The 27490-nt window shown below is 46.3% G+C and overlaps 1 protein-coding gene across 1 annotated transcript; it reads left to right on the plus strand.

The window, feature by feature from the left end:
- The first annotated feature begins 20331 nt into the window (after nucleotides 1–20331).
- Nucleotides 20332–26889, plus strand: LOC142581934 (neprilysin-like). The gene is made up of 2 exons (XM_075691371.1): nucleotides 20332–20543; nucleotides 24329–26889. Exons 1-2 carry the CDS (start codon nucleotides 20382–20384, stop codon nucleotides 26408–26410), a joined length of 2244 nt encoding a protein of 747 aa, XP_075547486.1. The 5' UTR covers nucleotides 20332–20381; the 3' UTR covers nucleotides 26411–26889.
- Nucleotides 26890–27490: the final 601 nt, after the last annotated feature.

Here is a 27490-nt window from a genome sequence, read left to right on the forward strand (position 1 = left end):
CAGAATGAACCATTCGGCGACTAAATGCTAAAACAAATTACAAGAGGGCCTATACATGAAGTTAGACTAAAATGAAAATAAAGTGTCGCCCAGTCGGTACCCTAGCATCGAAGCCACCCTGACGCTTCAATGAACTTCTGTATAGCAGAAATCGTTAAACACCATGGCTTGTGCCTAATTGACAAGAACGAAAGGGCAAAATACGTGGTGTCGTAAACGCTAATGCCAGCTTATTAGTTGGAAACACGAGCAACAATCTGCCGAGGGAGGAGCGGCAGCTACAAGAAAGAAATGGTCCATAGTTTTCCATTCATTGTAAAAATTTCAGCGGTTAGGCATGGATAAACCAGGTCATGAATAAAGGGAAAATGAGACATCCACCCGTTCGTAGCAATTGCTACAAAGGAAACCCATACGGGTTCCTCGAAAGAAAAGCCTCATAGTTGAAGAAAAATTCGTCCTGGTCCGGGACTCGAACCCGGGACCACCGCCTTTCCGGGGCAGCCGCTCTACCATCTGAGCTAACCAGGCGGCTAGCAGATGACAGAGCGAAGTCGAATTTGTCGACAACACGAAGCAAAGGCAAGAGTTTGACGTAGTAGTTCTACTACTACGTCATACATAAACCAGGTCAATGAAAGCAAAAATTTAGCGGGGAACTCTACGACGGATATTTGCTAAGAAGTCTGAGGAATCTTAACTTAGCCAGATAACGAGATACGCCGAATTAAACGTTGTCGTCGTCGTCATCATTGTCGTCATCGTCGTATAACTACGTGGTGGCTCATGCTCAATGTGTGGGATTGGCCAGCACTAGGTTTCATGAATATAAAAGGAATTTCAGTTGCATATTTTCGAAACTCAGAAATTTAATATGACAGAGCAAGAAAATAATTCATGGAACGTGAATTCAAAGATCTAACTTGGAAATCTTTTGGAATATGTAATTAATTCTTGACGGCGGCGCAAAAATTCTTGTGTTTGGGCAAACACACGAATTCACAAGAGTCAATGTTCTTAATGAAAGGTTCGGTTTAATGGAAAGGCGGGTTTAATGGCACAAAGGCTGCTAAGGCGATGCTGCGCATGAAAGGATAGCGGGAATAGTAAGGTAGCGGAAATTTTGCAAAAGGCTATTTCTAAGACTATTTTTCTCCCTATATAGCGAAGTGGCGGTACTGCAAAAAAAAAGGTGTGCTCTATTGTTTTCTAATAACAGAAAACGCAAAGAAGGGAATCCCTAAAATCATACCTGTGTAGGTAAAAATTCGGAAAGCTAACCCCATAGCGTAATATGGAGAGAAATACTTCAAGCCAGCGTGCGAATGATTCACGAAGCCAGAGATATATGAGGTGTCGATAATCAGGAGAAATAGTTAACACGAGTTTAGGGAACGCTTGTTTAAGGCACGTGTACAGAACATAACCTTGAACTGGGGAACAGCGCAAAAGATGACGACGCAGAAGAGGCACAGGGCTACCTGTGGTTGCTGTGTACCCTTTCTGCGTCCTTGTTTTTCGCGCTCTTCCCTAGTTCAAGACATTCAACCAACTAGCCGACACGTTCATTTTATTAGACTTTAAACTTTAACCGCAGTGAAATGGGTGGACAATGGCACCGCAGGTAGAACATGGTCGTTAAGCGACGCCGTGGCTAATGAGTCTGAAATTTCGTTCAGAAACAATCCTTTGTGAGCCGGCGCCCAAACTAATCGAATAAATTTCACATAAGCAGGGACTACAGAACGTAATAGTAATACAGGAGAGTTACTCGACGTCGGAAAGCGACGAACACACAGATAAATAATATGTGACAATAGCAGCTGGGATATTTGAAGCGTTTCATTTACGCAGAGCAATAATTACTGCTATAAACTCTGCCACAAAAATACAACTATATATCATATGCCAATCTACAGTCAAAATCCTAATCAATGTCGGGACAAAGAATTCCTACATATGATTTTTCTTCACCCTGTGATGTTCCAGTTGTAACAACAACGTTTCCATCGATTGTAGCTAAGTGATGTCGCAGCCGTACATCTATATATGTCGGTATGGGAGTAGCTTAGCATTGTTTGGGAAAAGATTTCCGGATATCTTCATAGAACTAGATTAATCGGTCGGGAGTATATTTCGAATTTTCTGGTTAAGGAGGTTTAATAAAACTTGACCAAAAATGAGCTGGGGCTTATGGAACCGAAGTTAATCAAGACGAAAAATAGATTAGGCTGCTAGTGAAAACCATTTTTGACCAGATCAAAGATGAATCATGAAGTCCTTACAAGCACTGCCCGATCAAAAGGTGAAATTGCCACGAAAGAAGCGGAATAATTGCGGGCATGTCAGGCACAATATTTACCACAAATTTCGGCAGGCCTAATTACAAGAGCAATGCTCCTCGCTACAAAAGAATCAGCGGTGTACACGTAAGCTGGCACGCAGGAGACTTGGAAATATAAAGCGGATGAATTTAAGAACAGCGTCAACGTAGATTCAGTATAACAAAAGAAATGTCATTCCACCCACATATATGAGACCTACGCTTTCTCAAGTACAAGACTATGGTGGTTGAAATCATTCAAAGGAGACGGTGCTCTCGTCGGGAAGTCCTTGCAGAAGACCAGATTAGGAGGGAGGGATATTGAACTGGTCTAACAACCGGGCAGTCTCTTGGCACGGACTCGTCAATTTCCTAGACTGTTGCAACAGTGATAAAGAAGGCGATGGAAACGGCATCAGAAAAAGTTACACTAAATCTATCCGGCTCCTCGGCTCAAGCGATGTCCCCGCAGATATCTGTCATTTTTACACATTAGCGAACAGTGTGCACAATTCAGCCACCTTATTTATCAAGTCACTTGTTTCTCAGATGAATTTCCCTTCTAACAGTGTGGATATTGCGAGACCTTCGACTTCACAGCGAGTTTATCACGATGGCCCCTCCCATTCAGATCTGCTAGGGACTCGACATGTGGATATGGACACTTGAATTCTTAAACGCACAAGACTTCCTGATAACAAATTATCACATTCTCAAACGCTAGAACCAAGAAGTCAGCGAAACAATCTCTTACTAGCACTAGGATTAATATAAAGCGTGTTATTATAAAAGTGAAACTCACTGACACAAATTCCGGAAGACTGATATAGTTTGAAATATTGTTATTGACTGCCTAGCCCGCACGTTCTGTTACCAGGATGCTACCTTTGGAAAAGCACCCTCAATTATTGCAAACACATCTCGTCGACACAGACGCGGGAATTGACTTGTAGGCTGGGGAATTACCTAGCTGAATATGCTGACATACCAGAGATTTCACTTTCCAACCTCAAAGCAACACCTGATGCGTTACCAGTGTTGATGGCTCAGACATATAGCCGTTTGTAAGATTACATACATCTATCTCTATCTTTGGCTCATGGAGAGGGGTTAAACGGCGTAAGCATTTGAAAATCTTTTATTCTAGGGAACTACACCGAAAACCATTCGCCATCATCGAAGTTGAAACCAGTTCGTTCATTGAAAAAAAAAACGACTAGCTGACAGGTGCGTCATTATGATTGCGGAGGCGACGGCTCCAAGGACGCATTGCGGTATGTCACCAAAACATGGTTGTATTCATTATTATTATTATTATTAGTAGTAGTAGTAGTAGTAGTAGTAGTAGTAGTAGTAGTAGTAGTAGTAGTAGTAGTAGTAGTAGTAGTAATAGCGGCAGGAGGACTTATTTGGATCAGGAGAATCACCTATTAAAAATGTTAAGAATACATCTAGTTTCTGCTAACAGAGCTTAATTAAAGCAACAAAAAGTAAATGTAAATACAATATAATTTGAATAACAATTATTTTAACACAAACAGCTATGACAAACCACATGCACATGCCGGGGGGCACCCAGTGGCTTCAGCGTCGAGCGAACAACTATTATGCACAAGAAAACGTATACTTCAGAATACTTATCTCAGGCAGATTTCGCACCAGACTATCAAGCACTATCACGTTCCAAGTCATTGCAAGCATCCTCAACTGTTGGAACGTATATAAATTTAAATTGTTTTAAGAGGAAGCTTTAGCTCGAGTGCTCCTATTTAAATACATGTAAAAGGAAATTCGTTTTTCTAGGCCCAAATTTGGCGATGTTTGTTGCATATAAAAGAAGAACGTAAAATGTAGTGGCTATTGGTTTCGAATTCTTGATTTAGGTCTCAATTTCTTTATTAAAAGTTGTCAAAAATCGAAAATGTTCAGAAAACGAAACTATGAAGTTTACAAATCTGTAACTCAGCAACGAAAAAGGACACCACAATTATGTGAATTGCAACTAATACATCTAAAGCGGACAAAATTGATGTGTTACACAGGAATATCAAAACATTTTATTATATTGAAATACAGCTTTTGCAGAACCCTTGTAAACAACGTAACAAATTCACGTAAGATATAAAATGACATATCGAATTTGTCCGCTTTCAATGATCTAATGGACGGAGTTTACAGAACCGCGATATCTGTTCTTGATGCAGAGCTATTAATTTGTTAACTTCGTGATTCTATTTTTTAAGACCTTCGAATGTCTCGAAATATTTTTAACAAATCTCAGGCAATAAATCGCAATTCCGCTTCCAACAGTCACTATAATTTAACTTTCTCTCTCAAATGTAACATTCCATTTAAATCGGTCTAGTTATCTCAGAAAAACTTTTTTGCGTTTTGCATTTATTTGAATAGGCCGCGTAGGAGTTGTGCCTGAGATAAACCTTCCTATGTGCACAGGTGTGTTTTCTCTTTAAGTGATACTCCCAGAGTGTAACATAGGAATGGTTGCTTTGATTTCGCCCCTAAAGTTAATGCGAAGCAAATGTTTTTCATATTCGCTACCTTAAAGTTTGCTGGGTATGGTGCAACTCTGCCGTCTATGTTTATCCTCCATAAGTCTTTTGAATTGAATTGAATTGAATTGAATGAATTTATTTCCATAAATATGCAAGTTTATGGAGGATCTAAGGAAAAAAGTTACAAAAGAGCAACTTGACTAGTCCTTAATCCTTCTCGTGACAGCAGCAGCAGTAAACAAACACATGGCAAAAAAAACAAAAAAAAACAGTAAACGTTCTCATACAAGTGTACATACAGCAGATAGCAATAGAAAAAATACATAACTCAATAAAAAGAAGCCTACTTATACAGACATTAAAGGCTAATAGGCACCAAAGTAATTTATTAACTTGTTTTTACTGCAAGAAAAGACATCAATACCATCGTTCATTAACTTATTTAATAAATGCGGTAAAGTATATGAGAGCTTTTGTTTCGCATAGTTGGTACGTGGGTATGGCACAAACCAATATTCCGGAAATCTTGTAGCATAATAGCTTCTATTTCGTGTCAAGTTGGCTATAGACCTGACGTGGTTAATGTTTTTCTGGCATTCCTTACCATATGTTAACGCTAAGCGAAAATTCAAGAGATCAGGAGCTTTAAGTATCTTTAAGTCTTTAAATAATGAATTAGTTGGAAAGTCAAATGGCACTTTGCACACAACACGAATGGCTCTTTTTTGTAGACGAAAGATACGATTAATGTTAGTGGCAGATGTTGTGCCCCAAACCAGGCAGCCGTAATTTAGGTGACAAACAAATAAAGAGTTATAGAGCAGAAGTTTTACCTTCTGTGGAATCTGTTTAATAGTAAAAAGAAGGCCTGAAACTTGAGAAAGCTTGTTTGTTAAAAAATTAGTATGACAGTTCCACGACATGTCATGATCAAAGAAAACACCTAAGGTTTTAATGGAATTCACGAGCATGATTTTTGAAGAGCCAAGTATAATGTCATCCTTCAGGAGACCATTCTTATTCTTGGCTTGAAATAAAATTGCTTTAGTTTTTTCTGTGTTGATTTTCAACCCATTTTCGAGAGACCAAGTATATAATTTCTTAAGCACACAATTCGCAACTGTAAGCAGTGTTATAGCATTATTTGAGGAAAACAACGCGGTTGCATCATCAGCATATAAAATAAACTTGGTGGCGAAATCTACATTAACAATATCATTAATAAAGATATTAAAAAGAAGAGGGCCTAAAACGCTACCCTGCGGAACACCAATATAAACTGGTTTAACTTGGGATGAAATGTTATTAATTTGCACAAATTGGCATCTATGACGCAGATATGACCTAATCAGGTCTAAAGCGATGCCACGAATACCATAACGATTCATTTTATGTAACAGAAGGTCGTGGTTAATACAGTCAAAGGCCTTGCTAAAGTCTATAAAAATGCCTAGAGTAAGAAGGCCTTTATCAAAATTATCCAAAATGAATTCTTTTTGCTGAAGCAGGGCAAGTTGAGTAGACCTATTTTTACGAAAGGCAAACTGACAATCGGTTAAAAACTTTTTGCTTTCGAGGAAATCAGAAATTCGTTGAAAGATAATTTTTTCTAAACCTTTTGAAAATACGGGGAGAATAGAAATCGGTCTATAATTTGTCAACAATTTCTTATCTCCTTTCTTGAACAAAGCCAAAACTTTTGCAGTTTGCATCTGACGTGGAAATACACCGGAAGAAAGGCAGACATTGTAGACGTGCATTAATACAGGCGCAATCAAATCTAAAACGTATTTCACAGGCTTAATCTGAATATCATTGACATCACAAACGCTGCTGCACATCTTTCCTCCGTGCTGCGCTTTCACTCCACTCAGTAAGCCATCGGTATGGTAGCGCCATCTAAAAAGCATCGCGCGAAACAGTAAGCCACATTGCGAGCCCCGCAAGGAGCTTGAGCCCTAATTGTATGGTTGCGCCATCTATACAACATTACCCAAACTAACAAGCGCTTGACACAGCCTCTGAGCGTTGCGTCGTTGAGATCTAGTCGAAGCGTGCATTTAATGTGAAATGCATTCTTGGTACTATCAGACCAGAGTTCATGCCGACTATATGGGCGCGTTAAGTTAGCGCGCTCCGAACTCCAAAGGAGCACGCTCAAGTGCGCTCGAGCGCGACGCCTTCGGAGCTTGGCCACCTGGCCATTTTCGCCGACTGTTTTCGGGTGCACGAACGGTGAATGTTATGTTGCTTCCGCATCCGCTATCGCACTTCGCGCGCTTTTCGAAAATGGCCCCGCCGGCCATACTCCTGCAGTTCTTGTTAGACGATGAAGAGGTAAAAGAACTTGACGCGCGGCGACGGAGGCAGCAGCAGTGGCTTACGTATGCGATGCAAGCTCAACGTTCGCGCCAAGCTCAAAGCGTGCCAACACGTTCCCGATCCAGATCTCGCCTGAGAGCACGCGATGCAAGCTCAACGTTCGCGCCAAGCTCAAAGCGCGCCAACACGTTCCCGATCCAGATCTCGCCTGAGAGCACAGACGCCAGGCCACAGGCTGTGCGGCGGCGAGAGGAACGAGTGGGCAAGGAGAACGGGCTTGCATCTGTGGAAAGAGTAGGAAACACGCCATCTTTCCGGAAGCCGTGGCAGGCGCACGCTCTTGCGCACCGTTTCCAGAATGGGGCCCGTAGAGCGCGCTCGAGTGCCTTAACTTAACGCGCCCTATGTCTAACCATCTTTCGTAGCCTGATTTCAAGATAGTGCCGTCTGTAAATGTGAGCTTATCCCGACGATTAATGCAGTTTAAAGGTATAGACTTGACCTCGTTCCCGATCCTCCTCAACGGAACCAAAATCCTTTCAAATTTCTACGATTTAATTTTTAGCACAAAATAAATCTGTTCGCATATTTCAACAATAATCGTAGATGAGTTCTGCCTCAATTTTTCATACACCTAAGCACCGCCCACTCTCGAAGGCCAGGTGATGGCAGTCGCTTTTGAGATTGCCGAGGCAAGAAGTTGGTTGGTAATCTCGGAGGCCATACGCAAATTCGCTGCGTGGGAAACTGTGAGGCCCAAGCACAGCAATGTTTCAGTTTATGCTTAGCTCAACCGGCAGTCTCGTTCGAACTAAACTCTTAAGTACTACCGAGCTTTGTTGCCCAAATAAAAGCAGACAGTGGCTGGTCAGTTACCCAGCGCATGCCTCCGAAAAGCAAGGCTTGAGATCATGCCAGTTGGTGCTCCATGTTACGCAGGCCTGGACGAGGGCAAGAAAGGACAAAGACGAGCGCGAGACGCTTACCTTCGTCGTTGCCTGACCCCAACCCGGTGTGCGCCCTAATTCACAGCAGTCCGAAGCCAAGGCCCACGAAATCGTCAAACACAGCCAGTGCCGACCATATCGATCGCGTCGACGAGCATCGAGTTCAAGATATATTGGGGAGCTGTTTTCAAAAATGGTGCACTTTATTTACAAGAAGTTCGGCTTTACTCGAAGCCCTAAACATGCTGCACTGGGCAGGGCCACTGCGGATGGCGACGAGGAGGGCAATGTAATTGGATGGACGAGCACAACAAAACGCAGGGCGATCATTTTTAAGTTTTATGGGTCTCTCTCTCTCTCTCTCTCTCTATATATATATATATATATATATATATATATATATATATATTCTGCTTTTTCATAAATGTAGCCTGTGGCAAAAGATGACTAATTACTTTCTGCATGAATTAGGCACATATTGCAGTTTACGAATAGGAGCCGGTGAGTCTTGAAGACGTAGCCACTTGAAGTGAAATTCCGGGATGACACCAGTTCCGGGATATTTTCCAAAGTGTGGGACGAAGTACATGGGCGTTCCAGTTACTTTGGGCTTCAATGCATAATGTTGAATTCCAATGGCGGAATCGGAGCAAGTTTTTCTGCTCGTTTCGGAGCAAGGTTGTTCCAATGACAGAGTGAGGGCGGGAGTAAGGTGTTCCAATGAGAGAGTCGAAGTGGATTCAGAGCGGGAGTCCCTCCGTGGAGCAGAAAAAGATGCTCCGCCAAAATCGGCGGAGTGGACCGGAACTCTGCTTGACGTATTTTCTTTACCACGTTTGTCTGCTGGGAGGCGCCACCGGTCACGACTCGCGAGGAAGCAAAAGCTGATGCACGCTTAGCGAGATATCCATTCCGCACTTCTGAAAAAAACAGGTGAACGGCGCTGAAGAGACAAGTGACCGCAAACAGCGGCAGGAAATGAGAACACGCAAGGCATCCTGGGTAACTCGGCGATAGAACTTCCGTTTCCGCCTTGCTCCGGCGGCGCAGGTTTTGTTCCACTGGCGGATCTGGAGGCGTTGCTCTACGTCAAGTTGAGTGCTCGTTCGCGGAGTCCGTCGGCTGCTCCGACTCCGCCATTGGAATTCAACATAATTAGTAAAACTTTCTCCGCGCACCGTACCTCTCTTATTTCACGGTACGCACGTGCTGCAAGACCTTCGATTCCTCCATGGCCTGAGAGCCGTACTCAAGTAAACCTCACAATCCCAAGACTTAAGAAGTCAGACTTGCCGTCATCAGCACTCAAGCAACGTACCTTGTTCCTCTTGTACGAGAAATACAGCGACTGTACACACGTTTATACCAATGGCTCAACTACGTCAACCAGTTCCGGTGGCGCTGTAGTTATACCAACACTACGTCTACAGCTGCAGAGCTCGCAGCTCTCCGCGATGCGCTTCATGTGATAAATGCCGAAAGTCCACAAAAATGGGCAGTCTCCTGTGATTGAGGGCCGGCCTTACAATGTCTGCAGTCATTTCTCCGACATGGAACTCACGATCAATTGACGTGCCAAATCATGGAACTCATACATAACTTTAGAGAAAAAGGCCATCATATCACTTTTAAAATGATACCAGGCCATTGCAGTACCATAAGAAATAATGACGCATATAAGGCAGCTCGGAAGTCAACCAAGAAGACCACTGCGTCCCCATTCTTCCCTCAAAGACGGAGGCTGCGAGGCAGCTTTGCATTCTAGCACGCACACTCTCGTTAGCTGAGTGGAACACCACACATACAAGGTGCATCGGGCTGCACGGACTCAACCCTTCGTTGGAAATCAGACCTCCGGCTGGACAGCACCGACGCGAAGCTTCTCTTCTGTTTCAGTTGTGGTTGGTGGTTACCTTCATGAAAGCTTATTCAACACTCATCGGAATGGCTGACAGTCCCGCATGTGATGTCTGTGGTTGCGAGGATCACTGGTCACATATTATGCCACTGTCCTGAGTTTGAAGCACAAAGACAATCTATGGCCAACGCATTCAGGAACCTAGATGATCCTCTGCTGAGTGAACAGACAATATTAGAACACCGTCCCCACCGATCATCGACTCAGATGGCACTAAAGGGGCTTCCGTGCTTTCCGAAAACCTCTGGCTTGTGCGAACACCTTTGACTCTGTAGTGCTGTTCGTGGATATCTCTCTACCCCCATCTTTCTCTTTCTCTCTCTTCTTCCTATTCCCCTACTCCCGTCCACCAGCGCAGGGCAGCCAACCGGACTATTGACTGGTTAACATCCCTGCCTTCCTTTTATCTCTCTCCCTCTCCCTCTCTCTCTAAGTTCCTTCTTTCTGATGGGTTTACTACAGTATAACGGATTACTTTGGTTATCTTTCATCAGTTGTTAATTTATACTTTTTTTCTTTTTGTTATTTATTATTTGTTTATGTTTTTGTTATCGTAACACCACTTGATCTGTAGCCTCAAGATTTCACTTATGTTGTTCAATAAGATGTATGACTTTGAAGCTAACGTAATCAACCGAAACTTTTGTTATTTTGATCATGTCATGCCATCTGCTGGCGCTTTCCATGGGGTGTGGTATTTTGGAAGGAAATCACCATAGCCATCGTGGGCACGAGACACGAGTGAAGAAGAAGAGCTCGAGCATTCCGGGAATACCCCTTAGTTCGCCTGAAGAATTGACCACGGATGGAGAAATTAACGCAAGGTGACGGTGGCCGAAGACCGACGGGCTCGGCGAATGAAGTTTCAACCCTCACAATGACCCCGTCTCTCCAGGCCCCGAGCGAGTCTTCCAACATTACCAGCGCAACGACGGGTCATTCAGCTCCCACCATCACGGCCCTTGCTGGACGCTCTCGACTACGTCGAAACACGTTATTGTCCACTTCTTCGTCCGTCTCGCAAGCCCACGCCGCCGTTCCTCCGGAGGTGAAGAAGCACTCTTCGAGTAGCTCCCGAACAGTGTCTTCGCGCTCAGAAACAGCTAAACCAGTGCCTCTCACCCATGGCATCCAGTCGTCCACTACAGCGTCTGTCTCTCCCCGGCCGAAGGTGGCGCTGACGTTGCAATCTAAGAACGCCCTCCAGGCCACCAGCCGCACTGGCCGTCGGCGCACGGACGAGCTTACGCGCGAAGACCGCAAGGCTCGCCGACGTCAAGCGTCCAGTGTGGAAGCTTCCCCACTTTTCCCGGCGATTCGCACTTCTCGGGAATCTCGTCCAGCCACCACCGGCACCGAGTGTTCTGCAGAGAAGACAAACCTGCCGAGGGCTATTGTTGGCCGCGGGCCGCGTTACCAAGAGTCGCCGGTCGGAGTTGAGCTGAGAACGGAAGCCGGCGCTCCTTCTCCATCAAGTGAGTTCTTCAATGCTTCACTTACGCTGTTCAATAACGCGCATGAATTCGAAACTAACGTAATCAACCTAAAATTTTCTTATTTTTATCATGTCGTGCCATCTGCTGGTTCACTGGAGCGTAAATTATTGCTTGCTAAAGTTTTAAGGTCAGAGAAAACGGGGATCGCCAGAGCTTGAGATAGGTTGGCTCGAGGCGCACGAAAACGTCTCAATGAGCTTAAACAACTTTTCTAAGCAAATACAATTTACGCCACGTGTTTCTGATGTCAACAACCGCCAAAACCGACTCGATGATACGTCACAAATAGGTCTCAAATGTATTCTGCTCATGGTAAATAGTTTGTGCAGGAGTTCGTGACCTAGCCGTACTGAGTAGGTATAGCTGGCCATACAGATATGCCTAGCGCCTTCTTCTCGTTTAAGTTCAAACATACATGTAATTTGCCAGTCGCCATGTCTAATAAATAAAGGTAGCCCATCCGGGTCAGGCGTGCTGGGAAATATATGTATATATATATATATATATATATATTACGTCCAAGCGCGTAAAAGGAACGCGGGGATCAAGAAGAGAAGTGAAGAGGAGAACGAAGACTGCAGCGGCCGTTCCTGTTCGCAGCCTGCCGTTCCTGCTCTGGAACGCCTAAATAAACCCCTTTTCCCCGTGCTTGTAACAAATTGATGGACGGCGCGGGGTACACCTCGTAATCACGGAGCCTACGCTGCTACAACTTCGCCGAAGCCGTCGACTTGCCGGACTTCCGCCACTCTCACCTGACATGCCTGAATACGCCTGCCAGATTCCCGAAAGATCTGACGCGGCTTCAAGGCCTGGCGTTCCGTGGCAATACTACCGGGTGCCACTGACTTTCGGAGGAAAAGCCGGAGAAGATGGATGTCGACGAGTGGCTGACGAACTACCGAAGGGTGAGCCGGTCTAACGGTTGGCACTCGACTGCACAGTTGTCCAGTGTTGTGTTTTCCCTTACCGACACAGCACTCGTCTGGTATGAGAATCCCTAAGACACGCTCACTTCATGGGAGCTTTTCGTCGAGGAGCTCAGAGCGTGTTTTGGAGACTCTAGCGCAAAAAAGAAACGCGCTGAACAGACGCTTTCGCAAAGAACTCAGATTCCCGGCGAGACTTGTATGACTTATATCGAAGAAGTACTGAAACTGTGTAAAATAGTCAACTCGCAAATGTCTGAAGATGACAAAGTTGGACATTTGTTGAAAGGAATAGCCGAAGACGTCTAACAATTTTTGATCGGCAAGGAAAGCTTGTATTCCGTGTCTGATGTCATTCGCCACTGCAGGACCTTTGAGACGCTGAAGATGCGACGGATAATACCGATGTTTGGGCGCCTGGCTAATGTCACAACGGTGGCAAGTGTAGACCCGAGCTCGTGTGTTGTCCTTCCATCAACAATACGGCAGATTGTTCGCGAAGAGTTGCTTCATCGGGAAGAGATGTACCGTTGCACACCCGGTATCACTGGTGCGTACTTACCACACGAGATGAGAAACGCGGCCGTTTCAACCGCATGGCAACCCACGGTTCACTCAGTGACCGTCGAGTATAGGTCTATCCCACAAACAAGAGGGACCATAAGCTATCAAGATCATGACTACAACCAACGCCCTCGCCGCACGCACGCCTCGCGGCGGCCGATGCCTAGCCACGATGAATGTGACCCGCCTGCTGGCTATGCAGTCGACAGCAACATGCGTGACTACATGGAAGAACATCGAAATTTGCGGCATCTGCGAGTGTGTTTCCAATGCGGTGTCGCGGGCCGCATAGCAAGATTTCGCAATCGTCGCCCAACAACGTGGAATGGTCGATCGGGGTCGTCAACAAGGACCACACCTCGTACGAGGACAACTCAACAGCCGTACACCACCTCTTGGTAAGCTGGCGTCCCTCCCGGCAACGATTACTGGCAGCGAAGCTTTCGGAGCCGCTCGCCGGCATCTGACAGGAGTGTGACGCCACCGCCAACATCTCGGGCACCGCGTTTACGTCAATCTCCATCGCCAGTGCGCCGTTCCTCCTCACCTTCACAACCGGAAAACTAGCTAGCGCGGCCGATGGGGGTGAGGTCGCTTGACACGTGCTATCGACAGATATGCCCCCCTGCAGTTGCTATGATTAAGAACAAAGCGCATGTACTTTTTTGATGGTGTTTCTACAATGGTTTTAGTGGATACCGGAGCAACTGTATCCGTAATGAGTCTCGGTTTTAAATGTCGGTTGGGGCGCAAAGTTGTATTTCCGTGGGACCAGGCTGCAACGTTTTGTGGAGTGAGTGGCGAGTCGTTGCGCCCTCTTTGTGTGAGCCCCGCTGAAGTATCCTTGGCTGGTGGAGTTTTCGCGACGGAGTTTGTAGTTATTCCCCGATCGACGCACGAAGTGATTTTGGGCATTGACTTTTTTGCGGCAGTGTGGTGCGACCGTTGATTGTCGCACGGGGGAAGATTGCGTCGATGGCCATGTTTCGTCCGGGCTCTTAGAGGAGACTTGCAGTCAAGGTGAACTTTGTGTATCTGCAGATACTGTTGTGTCTGCGTCCACCTCTGTGTGCGTGCCGGTTGTATTCGCGGTGAAGTTCCAGACAGTTTCGATGCCTCCGTAGAACCAACGCATCTAAATTGTGTGAAGAACGTTTTTTGTCCCTCATTGTGTGGTATCCATCGGCAGCGGGCGTGCTGGCTTGTGGACGGCCAACTGCGCGGCAGAACCCGTCCTGCTTCCAGACGGCTTGAAACTCGCCTACTTTACAGAATACACGTCTTCGTCCGTAGCCGTACTAACAGACCCGCCGTGTGAACCTGCTGACCTTCGCCACGTCTCAGACAAAAAGCTTCTGTCTATGATAAGCAAGTCCCTCTGCAAAGGGAGCGCCATACGTTGATGGATACGCTTTCTAAGCATCTGTCAGTGTTTGACTTTGCGCAGCCGGACAAAGCGTCCTCGATTCTCGAGTCACGAACACACCATACTATCGATACGGGATCTGCACGCCCGATCAGGCAAAAGCCTTATCGCGTGTCGCCTAACGAGCGCAAGATAAACGGGGAACAAGTGAGTGACATGATGAAAAAATGTAATAATACAAGAGTCCTCGAGTCCTTGGGCAGCTCCGCTCATACTCGTCAGAAAGAAAGACGGTAACTGGAGATTTTGCGTCGATTATCGAAGATTAAACGCCGTGACTAAGAAGGATGCCTACCCGCTGTCCCGGATTGATGATGCAATTCATTGCCTTCATTCGGCCTCTTATTTTGCTTCAGTGGGCCTGCGCTCAGGATATTGGCAAATCCCGATACACCCGGCAGACAAGGAGAAAACAGCCTTCATAACCCCGGATGGATTATTCGAATTCAATGTGATGCCATTTGGGTTGTGCAAAGCTCCAGCAACCTTTGAAAGGTTCAAGGACACCATTCTGCGTGGGTTAAAATGGAACATCTGTATGTGCTATCTTGACGACGTTGTTATATTCGAGCGCACATTCAATGAGCACAATACGCGCCTGGATATTGTCCTCTACTGCATCAAAAACGCCGGCCTGGTTCTGAACTCCAAGAAATGTAAGTTTGGTGACCGTGAAACCCTTGTGCTAGGTCATCTTGTTGACAAAGACGGTATCCGGCCTGATCCCCTCAAGACGGCAGCTGTTGAGGCATTCAGTGCACCGCAGTCAGTGAAGCAACTTCGTAGTTTTCTGGGTCTTTGCTCTTACTTTCCAGATTTATTCCTGGATTGCTGACGTGGCTTATCCTCTGACAAGTCTGCTACATAAAGACACACGGTTTGAGTGGACACCCGAGTGCGAGTCTGCATTTCGTCAGTTGAAGTTCCTGCTGACCTCCCGACCTATCCTTCGCCACTTAATCCTACTGCGCCGACAGAAATCCACACAGATGCTAGTGGCGTCGGTCTGGGTGCCGTCTTGGTCCAACGTTATGACGACCGTCAGCACGTGATTGCTTATGCAAGCCGCTCATTAAGCAAACCTGAACGAAATTACACGCTGACAGAGCAAGAATACCTCGCTGTAATCTTTGCAGTTCAGCGATTTCGCTCGTACTTGCACGGACGCCCATTCCTAGTCGTCACAGACCACCATTCCCTGTGCTGGCTCGTGAACCTTCGCGACCCTTGTGGTCGCCTTGCGCGCTGGGCTCTGAGGTTACAGGAATATAACTTCACTGTTTCCTACAAGAGTGGCCGAAAACATGCTGACGCAGACTGCCTTTCCCTAATGCCGCTTACCACGACGGACTGCGACGCAGACGATTTTGATCATCTCGTCGCTTCTGTGGCATCCGCGTTTCCAGATATCGATGCGTTAAAAGCAGAACAATGGACAGACACCAAATTGGAGCCACTCTTCACTTCTGCCCATTCAAGTGCAACAGACAGCTACTGTCTACGTGACGGGCTCCTGTACAAAAGGAACTACTCAAGCATGGGTGCACGCTTCCTTCTAGCGGTGCCGGAGCGTCTCCGGCCAGCAGTACTTCAGACTATGCACGATGACCCTACCTCCGGTCACTTAGGCACTGTGCGCACCCTTTGTCGCATTCAAGAACGCTTTTTCTGGCCCCGGATGCGACATTCGGTTGAGTTGTATGTCGCCAGCTGCATACAGTGCCAACGTCGGAAACGCCCAACCACTGCCCCATCTGGTCTCCTTCAACCTGTGCCGCCTCCCAGCTCACCCTTCCGGCAAATTGGAATTGATCTGTTAGGCCCTTTTCCAATGTCATCTAAGGGGAGCCGCTGGATAATTGTCTGCGCCGACTATTTCACGCGCTATTGCGAGACGGCGGCTATACCATCAGCCACCGCCACCGAAGTGTCGCTCTTCTTACTTCACGCTATTGTTCTACGACATGGACCGCCTGGTGTTATCATAAGCGACCGGGGACGTCAATTCACGGCGGATATCGTGGAAGAGCTTGCGCGTTTATATAACTCGCACCTCAGGCACTCGACGCCGTATCACCCGCAAACGAACGGCCTCACTGAGCGCACTAATCGAACTATCACAAATATTCTTTCCATGTATATTATGTCCGATCACAAGAATTGGGATGAAGTTCTACCGTTTATTACTTACGCCTACAACACCGCCAAGCATCAGACAACCGGCTACAGCCCCTTCTTCCTTCTATATATATCGACACTGTCCTCCCTTTTTACCACTACGACAATCCTACGGTCGCCGATACGCTATGCCTCGCTGAAGAGGCTCGGAGACTTGCGCGTCTGCGGACTTTGGCATCACAAGAAAAATCCAAAGCCCGCTACGACGCACGACATCAGCCTGTTACGTATCACCCTGGTGATACGTAACAGGCTGATTCTAGCATATATATATATATATATATATATATATATATATATATATATATATATATATATATATGCTAGAATTGTAGAGCCACATGAAAAACACCCGAAACAGCTCTCTGTTGCCCAACACGTTTTACATAAACGTATTTTCTGAGCGTGAAAGATGCCCGCGAATACACGCAATATTGCCGTGCGACTTGCCGCTCGAGGCACTTCGCATGTACTCCCAGGCTCCTTTCACGCTCTGGAAAACACCTATACGCAACACGAGTTGAGCAAGAGAAAGCTCTATTCGGAGTTTTTCATGTTGCTCTACAATTTCGTGACTGATAGTTTTCATCTAGTTATAATGTTTTGAGAAGTTGAATAAATAATTCAGTTTAATTATTTCATTAGGCGTAATGCCAAAAATAATCTAAGTATTTCCAAGCAAGGGCGAACAACGTTACCTGGTTTCTGTCCAGCTACGGGGCATTCGCAAAATTTTAAATCTTGGTCCACTGTAGTCGGGACACCCTGTGTATATAGTGCCACTGACGGCAGTCTGCCCCGCACCACCAGCAGTTTCACTTCGTTCCTCGATGAACCAGAAAGTGCACCGAGTGAGCGTCTGAACAGCACTTTGCAAAGTGGTGAATCTGGTTTAAATCATTATTCCGGGACCGCAAAAAGGTGCGGCGTAATGCTGTCGCATTTCTCTCGCAGTTACTATCAAATCGCCGTTGAATATATTTTTCCTCCAGTCTGTTTGTTGGCGAAGCGCATTCTTGAAACGCATGAGTGCATTTGCTCATTGACCAGAATAGTCGCATCCAAGGCTAATTAATTTCTACCCAATACAAGGGAGCTTGCCTACGGCAGATGTAACTGCACCTTTTTTTTTTCTTTGGACATATTACATGGCTGAAATGCTGAGTAAAAACCCGGCAGCAGCTCACTGGAGATAGAGGCACCCAGGTGGTGAACACCGAGAAAATGGCAGGCGCTGCACTTTGCCTTTGGTGTTTGACCATCGTGTTTCGATAGCAAGTATTGCCTTAACCATTTTAACGGGTGGGCCCCCTGATGTTTCAGGTTCCCCTCAATAGTGTAAACAAAATGGCTTAGATTTCTTTTTTATTAAATGTAGCGACATGTTGAAACGACGACGAAGAAACGTAAAAGCACAGCGCTGGAGAAAGTTACATTTGAATACGAAGATAAAAAAATAATCTTGACGCTATGGAGAAACATCAAAGCAATGTTCAGCGACACAAAATACATAGCGAGCGTTCTATGTAAACGTATATAATGTTTAGGGCCAGAGTAACTTTCTGGTTGATGATTGATTTGTCAAAATGCAGCAGAATTCTTTTTTTCTGTGCACTGCTTAACCGGAAAGTCGATAAAGTTGTATTTCTCGAGACAGGACATGTTTAGCAAATAAAAGAGTGCACTATATATTTTATCACACCTATTCAAAACATGCCCACTAAATTTATCTTGATTTCATGCTTTAATCCTCCATCCATATTATAAATTGCTCATATGGGGAGATATCGGAGATCTTTGTTCGCAACAGAACGCGCACGGGCGTTCAACGTCTCAAGGTGGACGGTCCGCAATTTTGTGAGAACTCGAGGGTGTTACGAACGGCCTGCAGAGGTGCCGACCTGCCAGTCGTACTCGGCCAGCTTCAGCTGCCGCGGTGGCAAGCTTCGAAGAAGCGACCGTCGAACCCACCGAGCCCGCTGCAACAACTCCCTTCGTAAGCACCACAATGCGCCAGTCAACAGCCCTTCGGCGGATGCAGCTCTGCGGCGACGGCCTGCTTTGTGAAGACAAGAATGTGCCGCGTCAACATGGGGACGGCGCCGAGAGGTCTAGCCGTGGTCGGGGGACCAAGTATTCTTAGTGCACTCGCCGTCGTCACTCCACGGTTCGTTTAGAGCGGGGAAACTCCTGGAAGAAGCTGCTTGGCTGCGCCTTCTGACAGGCCTTTGAAGACGCCAGACAATGGACAGCCGCGGCGGCCACTGTGCGAGGTCAGCTCGGGGATTAAGAGGCGCCTGCTCAGGGCAAGACCCCTGTTTGCGAAAACCGCCTCGCCTCGGTAGGGTCAGTGAAACCTTTGCGGAAGTGAGTGTAACCCTCCCCCTCAACGGCGCGTCGGCTACGATGAGTTTGGGCGCTCCGAATTGGTCGATGTTTGGACGGCCGTGTTTCCCTCACCTGCGGATCTAGGGAGGACAGAGTGTTTATAAGCAGCTGTTGTGTGGCTGTTAGATTGGTGAACTGTAACGTTCTCATGTTGATACTGTAAATAAATCCCATATTCCTCGTTCTCGATGAGAACAAGTCTTTCCCTTAAACAACGTCCTCAGCGTGGATAAGTTGGACGACAGCATGGACCAGCTACAATCTATTTCATGGGCGACCCCAACCATTACAAGGTAGAGAGCAGCCAATCGGCAAGCGGAGAACGCCTCGGAAGTTTACACGTCTGATTTGCCGTCTACTTGGGGACAATATACTACAGAACCAACTGCTTCTCGCCTTCTAAGGAACAAAATTTTTAAATGAAAAAAATGTATTCTCAAGATTAAACACGTTCTCAAACCGTAATACGTATGACTACTACAATTTATTACTAGTAGTTTATCCGCATGGTCACTAGCTGGTATCGCAGACAGCGAAAAGAAACAAGACGGTAACAGTGGTACACTTTCCAAGAGGCAACAACACGTCAGTGCACCGTAAGGTCCGAGTAGGCCCCCAGGTCTCGGCGCACAAGAGCAAGGTGTGCAACGCCCTGTTCATTTCGAGAAGCGAAGCGACGCCGGAATTCGCTGTCTGCCATCTCTTCAAACGCATTTTGCACCTCCAACCAAACTGCTTACTCCTCGAGCAACGCCAACGCAAGAACCGAGGCTCCCTTTGAAACCGCCATTTTCTCGTATTAGACTATGGATTGTATCCCTACATGCCATTTCGTAGCCGCAGCCGTAATTTGGATCCAATCCAATCCACTTGACGTGCCATGCGAAGCTGGTCCCGTAGTGAGCTGGTCCCAGCAGACGAAGCATTCAGTTTGAAAATGATTTGACAGTGGCGTGTCGTCATTTTTACGTCATCGAAAACGTGCCTGAGCCCCGCGCCTGAAGACGTCTGTGCGGCGTAGGCCAATCGCGTGAGGTGAAACTGAGCGCGCGTTCCGAACGAAGATCTCCGATTCCGCCCATGGTGCGTGCTAATTATACCGTCCGCACTGCGTAACCAAAACTACACCACCTTCGTGTTCATAAGCGACCAACAAGGAAACGTACGGCCTATACTTATGCAGCACCGCCACCCTTATGCTTTTAGAGGTCATTATCACCTAAGCACGCTAAGACGCTGCCATTTTTTTTTCCTTTTTGCCATGTTTATCAGTATCGTTTTCTAATTACCGTCATGGACATATGTTGCGCCTGTGCAGAGGCGCGACTGCAGCATTCCACAGTGAACCGGGATTCCAACCTGGAAAAGCGAAGCGTCATGCATCGTCCCGATACGGTGGTTTCTGGACCAGCAGCGGCCCCTAAGAAAATCCGCGGAGGCCCAGCCGCGGTTAATATCAAGCGGAGGTTACAGACTGCCCTTGGTACCGCGACTGGCAGGACTACATTGACTCCTAACATCCAGGACCTCCTTCAACTGGTCAGTATAGAATGCAGCGCTTGACAGCTCACTTCTATCTTAATAGTGGCCAGTGGGTCACCTGGTACTTCTCAGGTATACAGAAAGCATCTTATTTCACCTATAGTTAAAGGCCACGATAACGGCTGGTAATCTAAACTTCCGGCATGGCCTGCCGCAGTCAATTTCACGAAAAAATACATCGAAATGTACTCCACCCCACGCGGAAAACACCTTGTGGTTGCCCCTGGGCTCGACGTAGCTCGTTCCTGTGCTTTTGTGCAGTTACACAGCTAACGACGACGCACCATTTTTTGCATATAACAAATTGGGAACGTTGCCGCCAGCGTGCCGTGAACGCCGCAAGGACGGCACGCTGTGGAATGACGCGCGACAGCGAATAACATATCGATAGCGCGCTTTCACACAGCGCTATTTCTCTAGTCATTCGACGGCAATGCTTAAGTTTGATAGGTATAACATAGCCCCACTGGGCGCAGTGCACGGCATACAATTAAACGCAGGATAGAAAGGAACGAGAAATTGAGGTCACGGTCATCGAAGTTGTGCCGGAAAAAGCCCCACCACTGATGGGATGCAACAGTTTCACTCACTACTTGCGTCGAGACCGAAGAGTAAAATAAAGGAAGTCATCTACCTAAGCGTAGCAGTTCCCGAAACAAGCCAAACAGGGGTAGTGCTTCTTTCAGATCACCTTAAGCGTAGGGATGTCTAAAGAGCGGAAGCGCAAACGCCTTAATAATTAAAATAAATTCTAAGGTATTGCGTCCCAAAACCACGAAATGATTATCATGACACGTCGTAGTGGGGGAGTCCTGATTAATTTTGACTATGAGGCGTTTTTTAACGTGCACCTAATGCACGGTGCCCGGGCGTTTGTTGCATTTCGCCCCCATCCGAATGCGGCAGCAGCAGGCTTGACAGCGCAACGCCAAAGCCACTACAACACCACGGCGGCTATAGCGCTGCAATACCGCTCGTCGTGGTGATGAGACTACGAATCTACCTTACGTGACGCAACGCTACCTATCCATTCCTGTGCTTCTCAGAATGGACGTAACTCCTAATGTCTTTATTTATATTGCTAGGGGCTTTATTGGCGGTCATCGGAAAGCCGCAGGCACAGTCAAGTCGGGTTGATAGCAGAGCAGCCGAGCAGACCCAGCCAAACGCAAGCGTGAGCTACAGTGCCGAGGCATCCGTCCTCTTGCTCTTCAGCGGACAAGCGGCAGGAGCGATGCTCGAGCTCGTCTTGATTACGATGACCCCTGGACAGAAAAGGGGCCATCCTGGCGACTTGTGGCGAATATAAGATAACGGGATCTTATACGAGTTTGAGACGGCTGACGAGTACGGTGTCGCGACTGCGACGGCGCATGTCGTCAGACAACATGAGAGAGTAGATCACGTAGTTGACTAGCGACATACATTCGACGATGCGGTAGGGTCCATGTTATTGGGGCAGAAGCCCCATCCAAACTACGCAGCCGCTACGGAATGTTGTAGTGATTAAGCCATTTGTGGTGTCTATTCTGTTGATGTGCTTCATCTTCCATTGTCAAAATGCGAGAAAATTGCCTGCACTCTTCTGCATATACTTGGCGAGTTCTGAAATGGGCCGGCATTCGGAGGCGTCGAGTTGGTACGTTAGTACAATGTCCAACGTGCTTGATGGTTCTCATCCACACAACAAAAAGAATGGTGAAGAGCCTGTGGTCGCTTGCCTTGCGAAGTTATACGCGTACATTTCAAAAGCAGCACACACGGGAACACGTTGGAGTTCAAAGCATCTTGAACAATTCGAAAGCAAACATTCATTAAATTGTGTTCCCAGGGTTGAAAGGCCATGTGAAGGTGTACATGACAATAAAACAGCTTAGTGCGGGCACTGAAATGTGTAGAGCTCTATACCCCCGCCTTTCGCTTTCTAGGCCACAGCTGCTGGTCCACGCGCTTGCTTGTCGTAAGCCGAGACTGCAAGGTGCTCAGGTTGACTTAGATTCATGACAGCGTACTCAAAAGCTAGCATGATACCGAAATAGTTCTTGAGACAATTCAGGATCGAAGCCACAGCTGATTAGATACTTCATGATTTAGTGCACCTGCTTCTTGAGGCATGCAGCTGTAGAATGCTTACCTTCCTGTTGTCTCAATGCCACATATAGTGTAGTTCATTGGAGCGCGAGTCCTCAGAGTACAAAATACCGCACCTTGGACACCAGCGAAGTGACTTCGTCAATCTGATATTTTAACTTATAGCTGGTATGACGAAGTCACGATATTGCTTGAGAGTAACTACCGAGAAGTCAACTTCCCGCATTCGATAGGGATGTCAATAAAACGGCTGTTTGCCGTCACTCGGAGATATGGATACTATACATCGTATTCCGCCTAATTACACAACTACTCTTAAATATTTATCAACTTCGCAAATATTCTAATAAGATCTAAAGTGCTAATTAGAAAATTCTATCGCAACATTAAAATCTTCCGATACAGATTTGGATTCTGAATACTAGGAACATGAAATTGTTTTCCAAGCACGAGAAAACCTGTGAATACATGCAGAATGCCGCAAGTGGCCAAGCTAGAAGCAATTCTTCGTGTATTCGTGGGCTTCTTTCATGCTTCGAGAAACGCTTTTATATAGTACGTATTAAGCAATAAAAAAGATTGATTGCGAGTTTTACAGGTTGCTCTACAACTTTCTCATTGACATTTTTAATCTAAACATGATACTTGAGAAGTTGACTATCATGAAGACAGATTATGTAAATAGACACAATGCAAACAATATTCTGGGTATCTTTGAGCGACGGCAAACATTACCTTGGTTCGGTCCAGCTAAATGGAATCTGCATATTTTTTGTGTGCAATCTCTTTGGGTTTCGTGCTTCTTTTTCAGGCCAACCATGTAACGTTCTTGATGCAAGTTATGTAATGAGCAGGCAGGAAAATACAGGAAAACACATATGAAACAACATCAGCGCTACCAAGTAGTACCAAGCAAGGGAAAATTGGCTGAAATCTGAATCTTGCAAGCAAACACAAAACTAAGAAATGGTTCATCCGAAAAAATGCCTCGATATTTGCTCTTTCTCTTGGGGCCTACATTCTTTCTGCAGTTTTAGTATGTCACCATATTTGACTTTGCAATCTTTTCATTCTGCAGTTCTGCTGTATTTTGCAGTCCAGTTGCGAAACCCTATCATAATTATAAGTCATACGTGCTTAAGAGTAGAGAGACTTGATAAAACGTAAAGTAACAACGTGCCAAAACCACTTTCTGATTATGAGGCACGCCGTAGTGGAGGACTCCGCAAATTTCGACCATCTGGGGTTGCTTAACTTGCACCTAAATCTAAGTACACGGGTGTTTTCGCACGTCGCCCCAATCTAATTGCGGCCGCTGTGGCCGGAATTCGGTCCCGCGACCTCGTGCTCAGCAGCCCAGCACCATAGCCTCTGAGCAACCACGGCGGGTCGAGTCATCTCCTAAACAATCGCTAGATGTATCGGATAAAAATAGAATGTGTATCTGTACATCAATCAATGAAGGTGCATAGGATTGTGATGATGATGATGATGATGATGATGATGATGATGATGATGATGATGATGATGATGATGATGATGATGATGACAGCGACGACGTACGTAACTAGCTTGTCATGGCATCACTTTTCAGCCTTGCTTTCCGTGCACGCGGAACCACATGACAGCCTTCGCTTTGATTGCGGTCAGTCACCAAATAGTCAAAAATTTTCTTGCAATTATCTTTACAGAAAAAGCCGTCCTTGGACCAGCAGTCGCTATGGCAAAGCCTACACGCGGTCATTCTTGAGGGAGCACCCCAGCACCGCCGGAGGTTCATCTATTTGCTGTTACTATGCACCGCTGCTGGAAGTCTACTTCTGGGCTTGCTCATGTATGGGATCTTCAGTGGAGACAATCCACGTGCCGTCAAAGTTTGCGGAAATAACGACTGCGTAGACCATGTGGCAACACTCAGTTTGGCCGACAACGAGGACTTCGTCAGTCCCTGCCAGAACTTCGCCCAATTTGTGTGTTCTGGAGTAAAGAACAAGTACAGTTCCTTGGCAAACAGCGTCGTTACGCAAAGTATACTCCACCAAACGGATCAAATTATCAGGCATCACGTGAACCATTCAATCTTCAACAGACCCTCCGAAATGATCCGCAGGTGCCTTGACGCAAACAGTCGTGACGACGGCACGCTGAAATATTTCGTCGATTTTCTGCGCGACAAGAGCTTCGCCTGGCCGACCCTTGGTGAAACAGACGCTTTCCCGGATGCCAACTCTAGAAACTACTCGCAACCACTGAAAATCTTGCTCGATCTCGCAGTGACGTGGGCGATGCCAGTCTGGTTCCGTTGCGATCTCCTCTTTCGACGTGAGCGTAGTGGCCGTGCGCTTAGGCTTGCTACATCTCCTATCGGGCGTGTAGGAAAAATATTTCACGAGATCGTAGTGAGTACCAACTTATACGCTACCTATGTTGAGTTCATAGCAAGCATCCTCTTCACGCTTCGAAAGCCAACACCTGCGTTTGCTTCTTTCGTCCGGCACAGTAAAAGTATGCATGAGGAGATCTACAATAACTTGTCGATCACTCTCACGAATTCTATTTTCGATGCCAAGAAAGTTCTATTGTGGGAGGTACCCTCGTTTGTGGCAGGACTCACGGTCAACGACTGGCAGAGGGCGCTGCGAACAGTGTATAATGTGCATCCTCCAATCAGCCGCGACGACGTAGTGTTTGTGACAAACCACCGCCTACTAGTCGTGATGGGCACGCTCTTCGAAAACTACACACCGCAAGAAATTGCGTTTCATGTCGTGTGGTGGTTCGCTCAGATGGCCTGCATCCTCTCCAGTAGCGCCCTGTTCAACGCCATCAGCAGTGTCCGGCTCGGAAGTCACCTGCATTCCGCATATTGCACCACTCTCGCCAAGGTGTTCTACAACATTTTGTTGGCGGCTGCGGCTAAAGCTGATACTTCCATCCAAGATCAGATGAGGATAACTAACTACTTCGAAAACGTAAAGACTGTTGCTGTTGAAAAACTCGGATGTATGACGAATATCGAGAACTTGACAAACGACGCATTCCAGAGCATGCTCATGCAGACGGAAACTGTTCTCTGGCCCAATGGCAGCTTAGCAAGCCCGGAAGGCTTGCAACGTCACTACGGTCCAGCGCATAACGGCTCCAACGGATTTATTGGCGAAGTGATCGCGACAGTGGGTTTCCAGCAGCGCTTCATCGGAACATACGAAGGCAGTGTTGCTACAAAGATATTTTTCCCTACATTTGAACGCCTGACTTCCTACGATCCCGTACAGAACGTCATCTCTGTGGCGACAGGCATGCTCGGGCCGCCTTTCTACTATTCTAGTGGCACCAGCGCCATGATATACGGCGGACTCGGCTTTCTTTACGCCATGGAGGTTGTGATCGCATTGAACAGCATAAGTGCTCTAATTTACGACAACCTCACTTCGACCCCGATCCAGTCGTTGGATGGGAGCCTCTGGGTCCCATCATCTTGCGAGAATCGCGATTTACTTTTTCCAGAGCAACCAGCGCTTGCCTTGGCCCACGCGGCGTACCTGCGCTTTCGTGATGCGGATTCGGACCTTCCTCTGAAAGGCTTGAGCTACAGCCCGGAACAGATATTTTTCATTTCCTTTTGCCACGCTACGTGTTTGTTCTACCCGAACAATACCCATTTTTCACCGGCCTGCAACGAAGCGGTGAAGAATTTTGCACCGTTTTCGAGAGCATTTTCCTGCCCGAAGGGTTCAGAAATGAATCCTGCAATGAAGTGCGGATATCTCTAGTATGTTTATTCTCTAATATTTGTCCGTATTATGCAGTAAATTCATATATTTCACCAATGTTTGCTGCCCGCCACTGATCTCTTGGCTGGCATCATATATTTATCTGCGCTTATGGGATTTCATTGTATGCATTACGCTGTGACTGTTCTTCGAATGCAAGGATTTTCTCAGGGAAAGATGTTAGCATGTACACTGTTTTACGACAAACAGAGGCATTATTGGAAGGCTGCAATATACCGACTGGCGTTTTGCGGTTTGCTTGTAGCGGCATTGCTTTCGTGGCGTCTCTGTTGCGGCATGCAATGTGCTTGTTGACTGTCTAAGGCGCTGGACCACATGCTGCTACGGCTGTATATGAAGTCACCGTAAAATCATAATGATATAAAGACACTTGAAACTATACTGTCCTGGCATTGTGATGACATTCTTTGACTTCAATGATTCGTGAACTAGCAGTTCATAACAATGAAGAGCTCCAGTCAGTTGTCAATAAGTTGGCTGAAAAAGCGCGAATTGATCTAGGAAACTCGGACATTATGTCTTTTCGTCGGCATCCGTTAACTTGAAATTTTGTACCATTTGCGCGGTCAGGTTCGGTTCAGTGGTGACAAAGAGAGATCTGAGCTAACATCACATCTTGAGCAGAGCAGAGTGTCATTACTCTGATTTTACGAAACGATATTCTAATTATAGCCACAATAGGAAGTGGTTTTGGGCCACCCTTCAGTAAAGAAGCGAGAAATACTGCACGCTCGTATGGGGAAAGCATAATGTCTGAGCAATTTGAAGCTATAGCAATATATCCAGCCACGTTGACTTGGTTTGGTTTGGTGCCTACGCATATGGTTCAACGCAATGCGGGCCCATGAATCGGGTGGCAGTAGGTAAAAAGGAAAAAATATTTAAATAGAATTTTGTCATTTAAAAATGATATTAATTAAATACTAATCGTTGGTATCACTTTTAAGCTATATGTTAAAACTTGAAGTGAAGAAAAAAAACTTGAAGTTAAAAACTTTGTGTTCATATTGAGGAAAGTAAAACGATAAAATTAACATGACAGCCTTTGTTTCACTTGCA

The sequence above is a fragment of the Dermacentor variabilis genome, chromosome 5 (genome assembly GCF_050947875.1).
Source record: "Dermacentor variabilis isolate Ectoservices chromosome 5, ASM5094787v1, whole genome shotgun sequence".
Classification (NCBI taxonomy): domain Eukaryota; kingdom Metazoa; phylum Arthropoda; class Arachnida; order Ixodida; family Ixodidae; genus Dermacentor; species Dermacentor variabilis.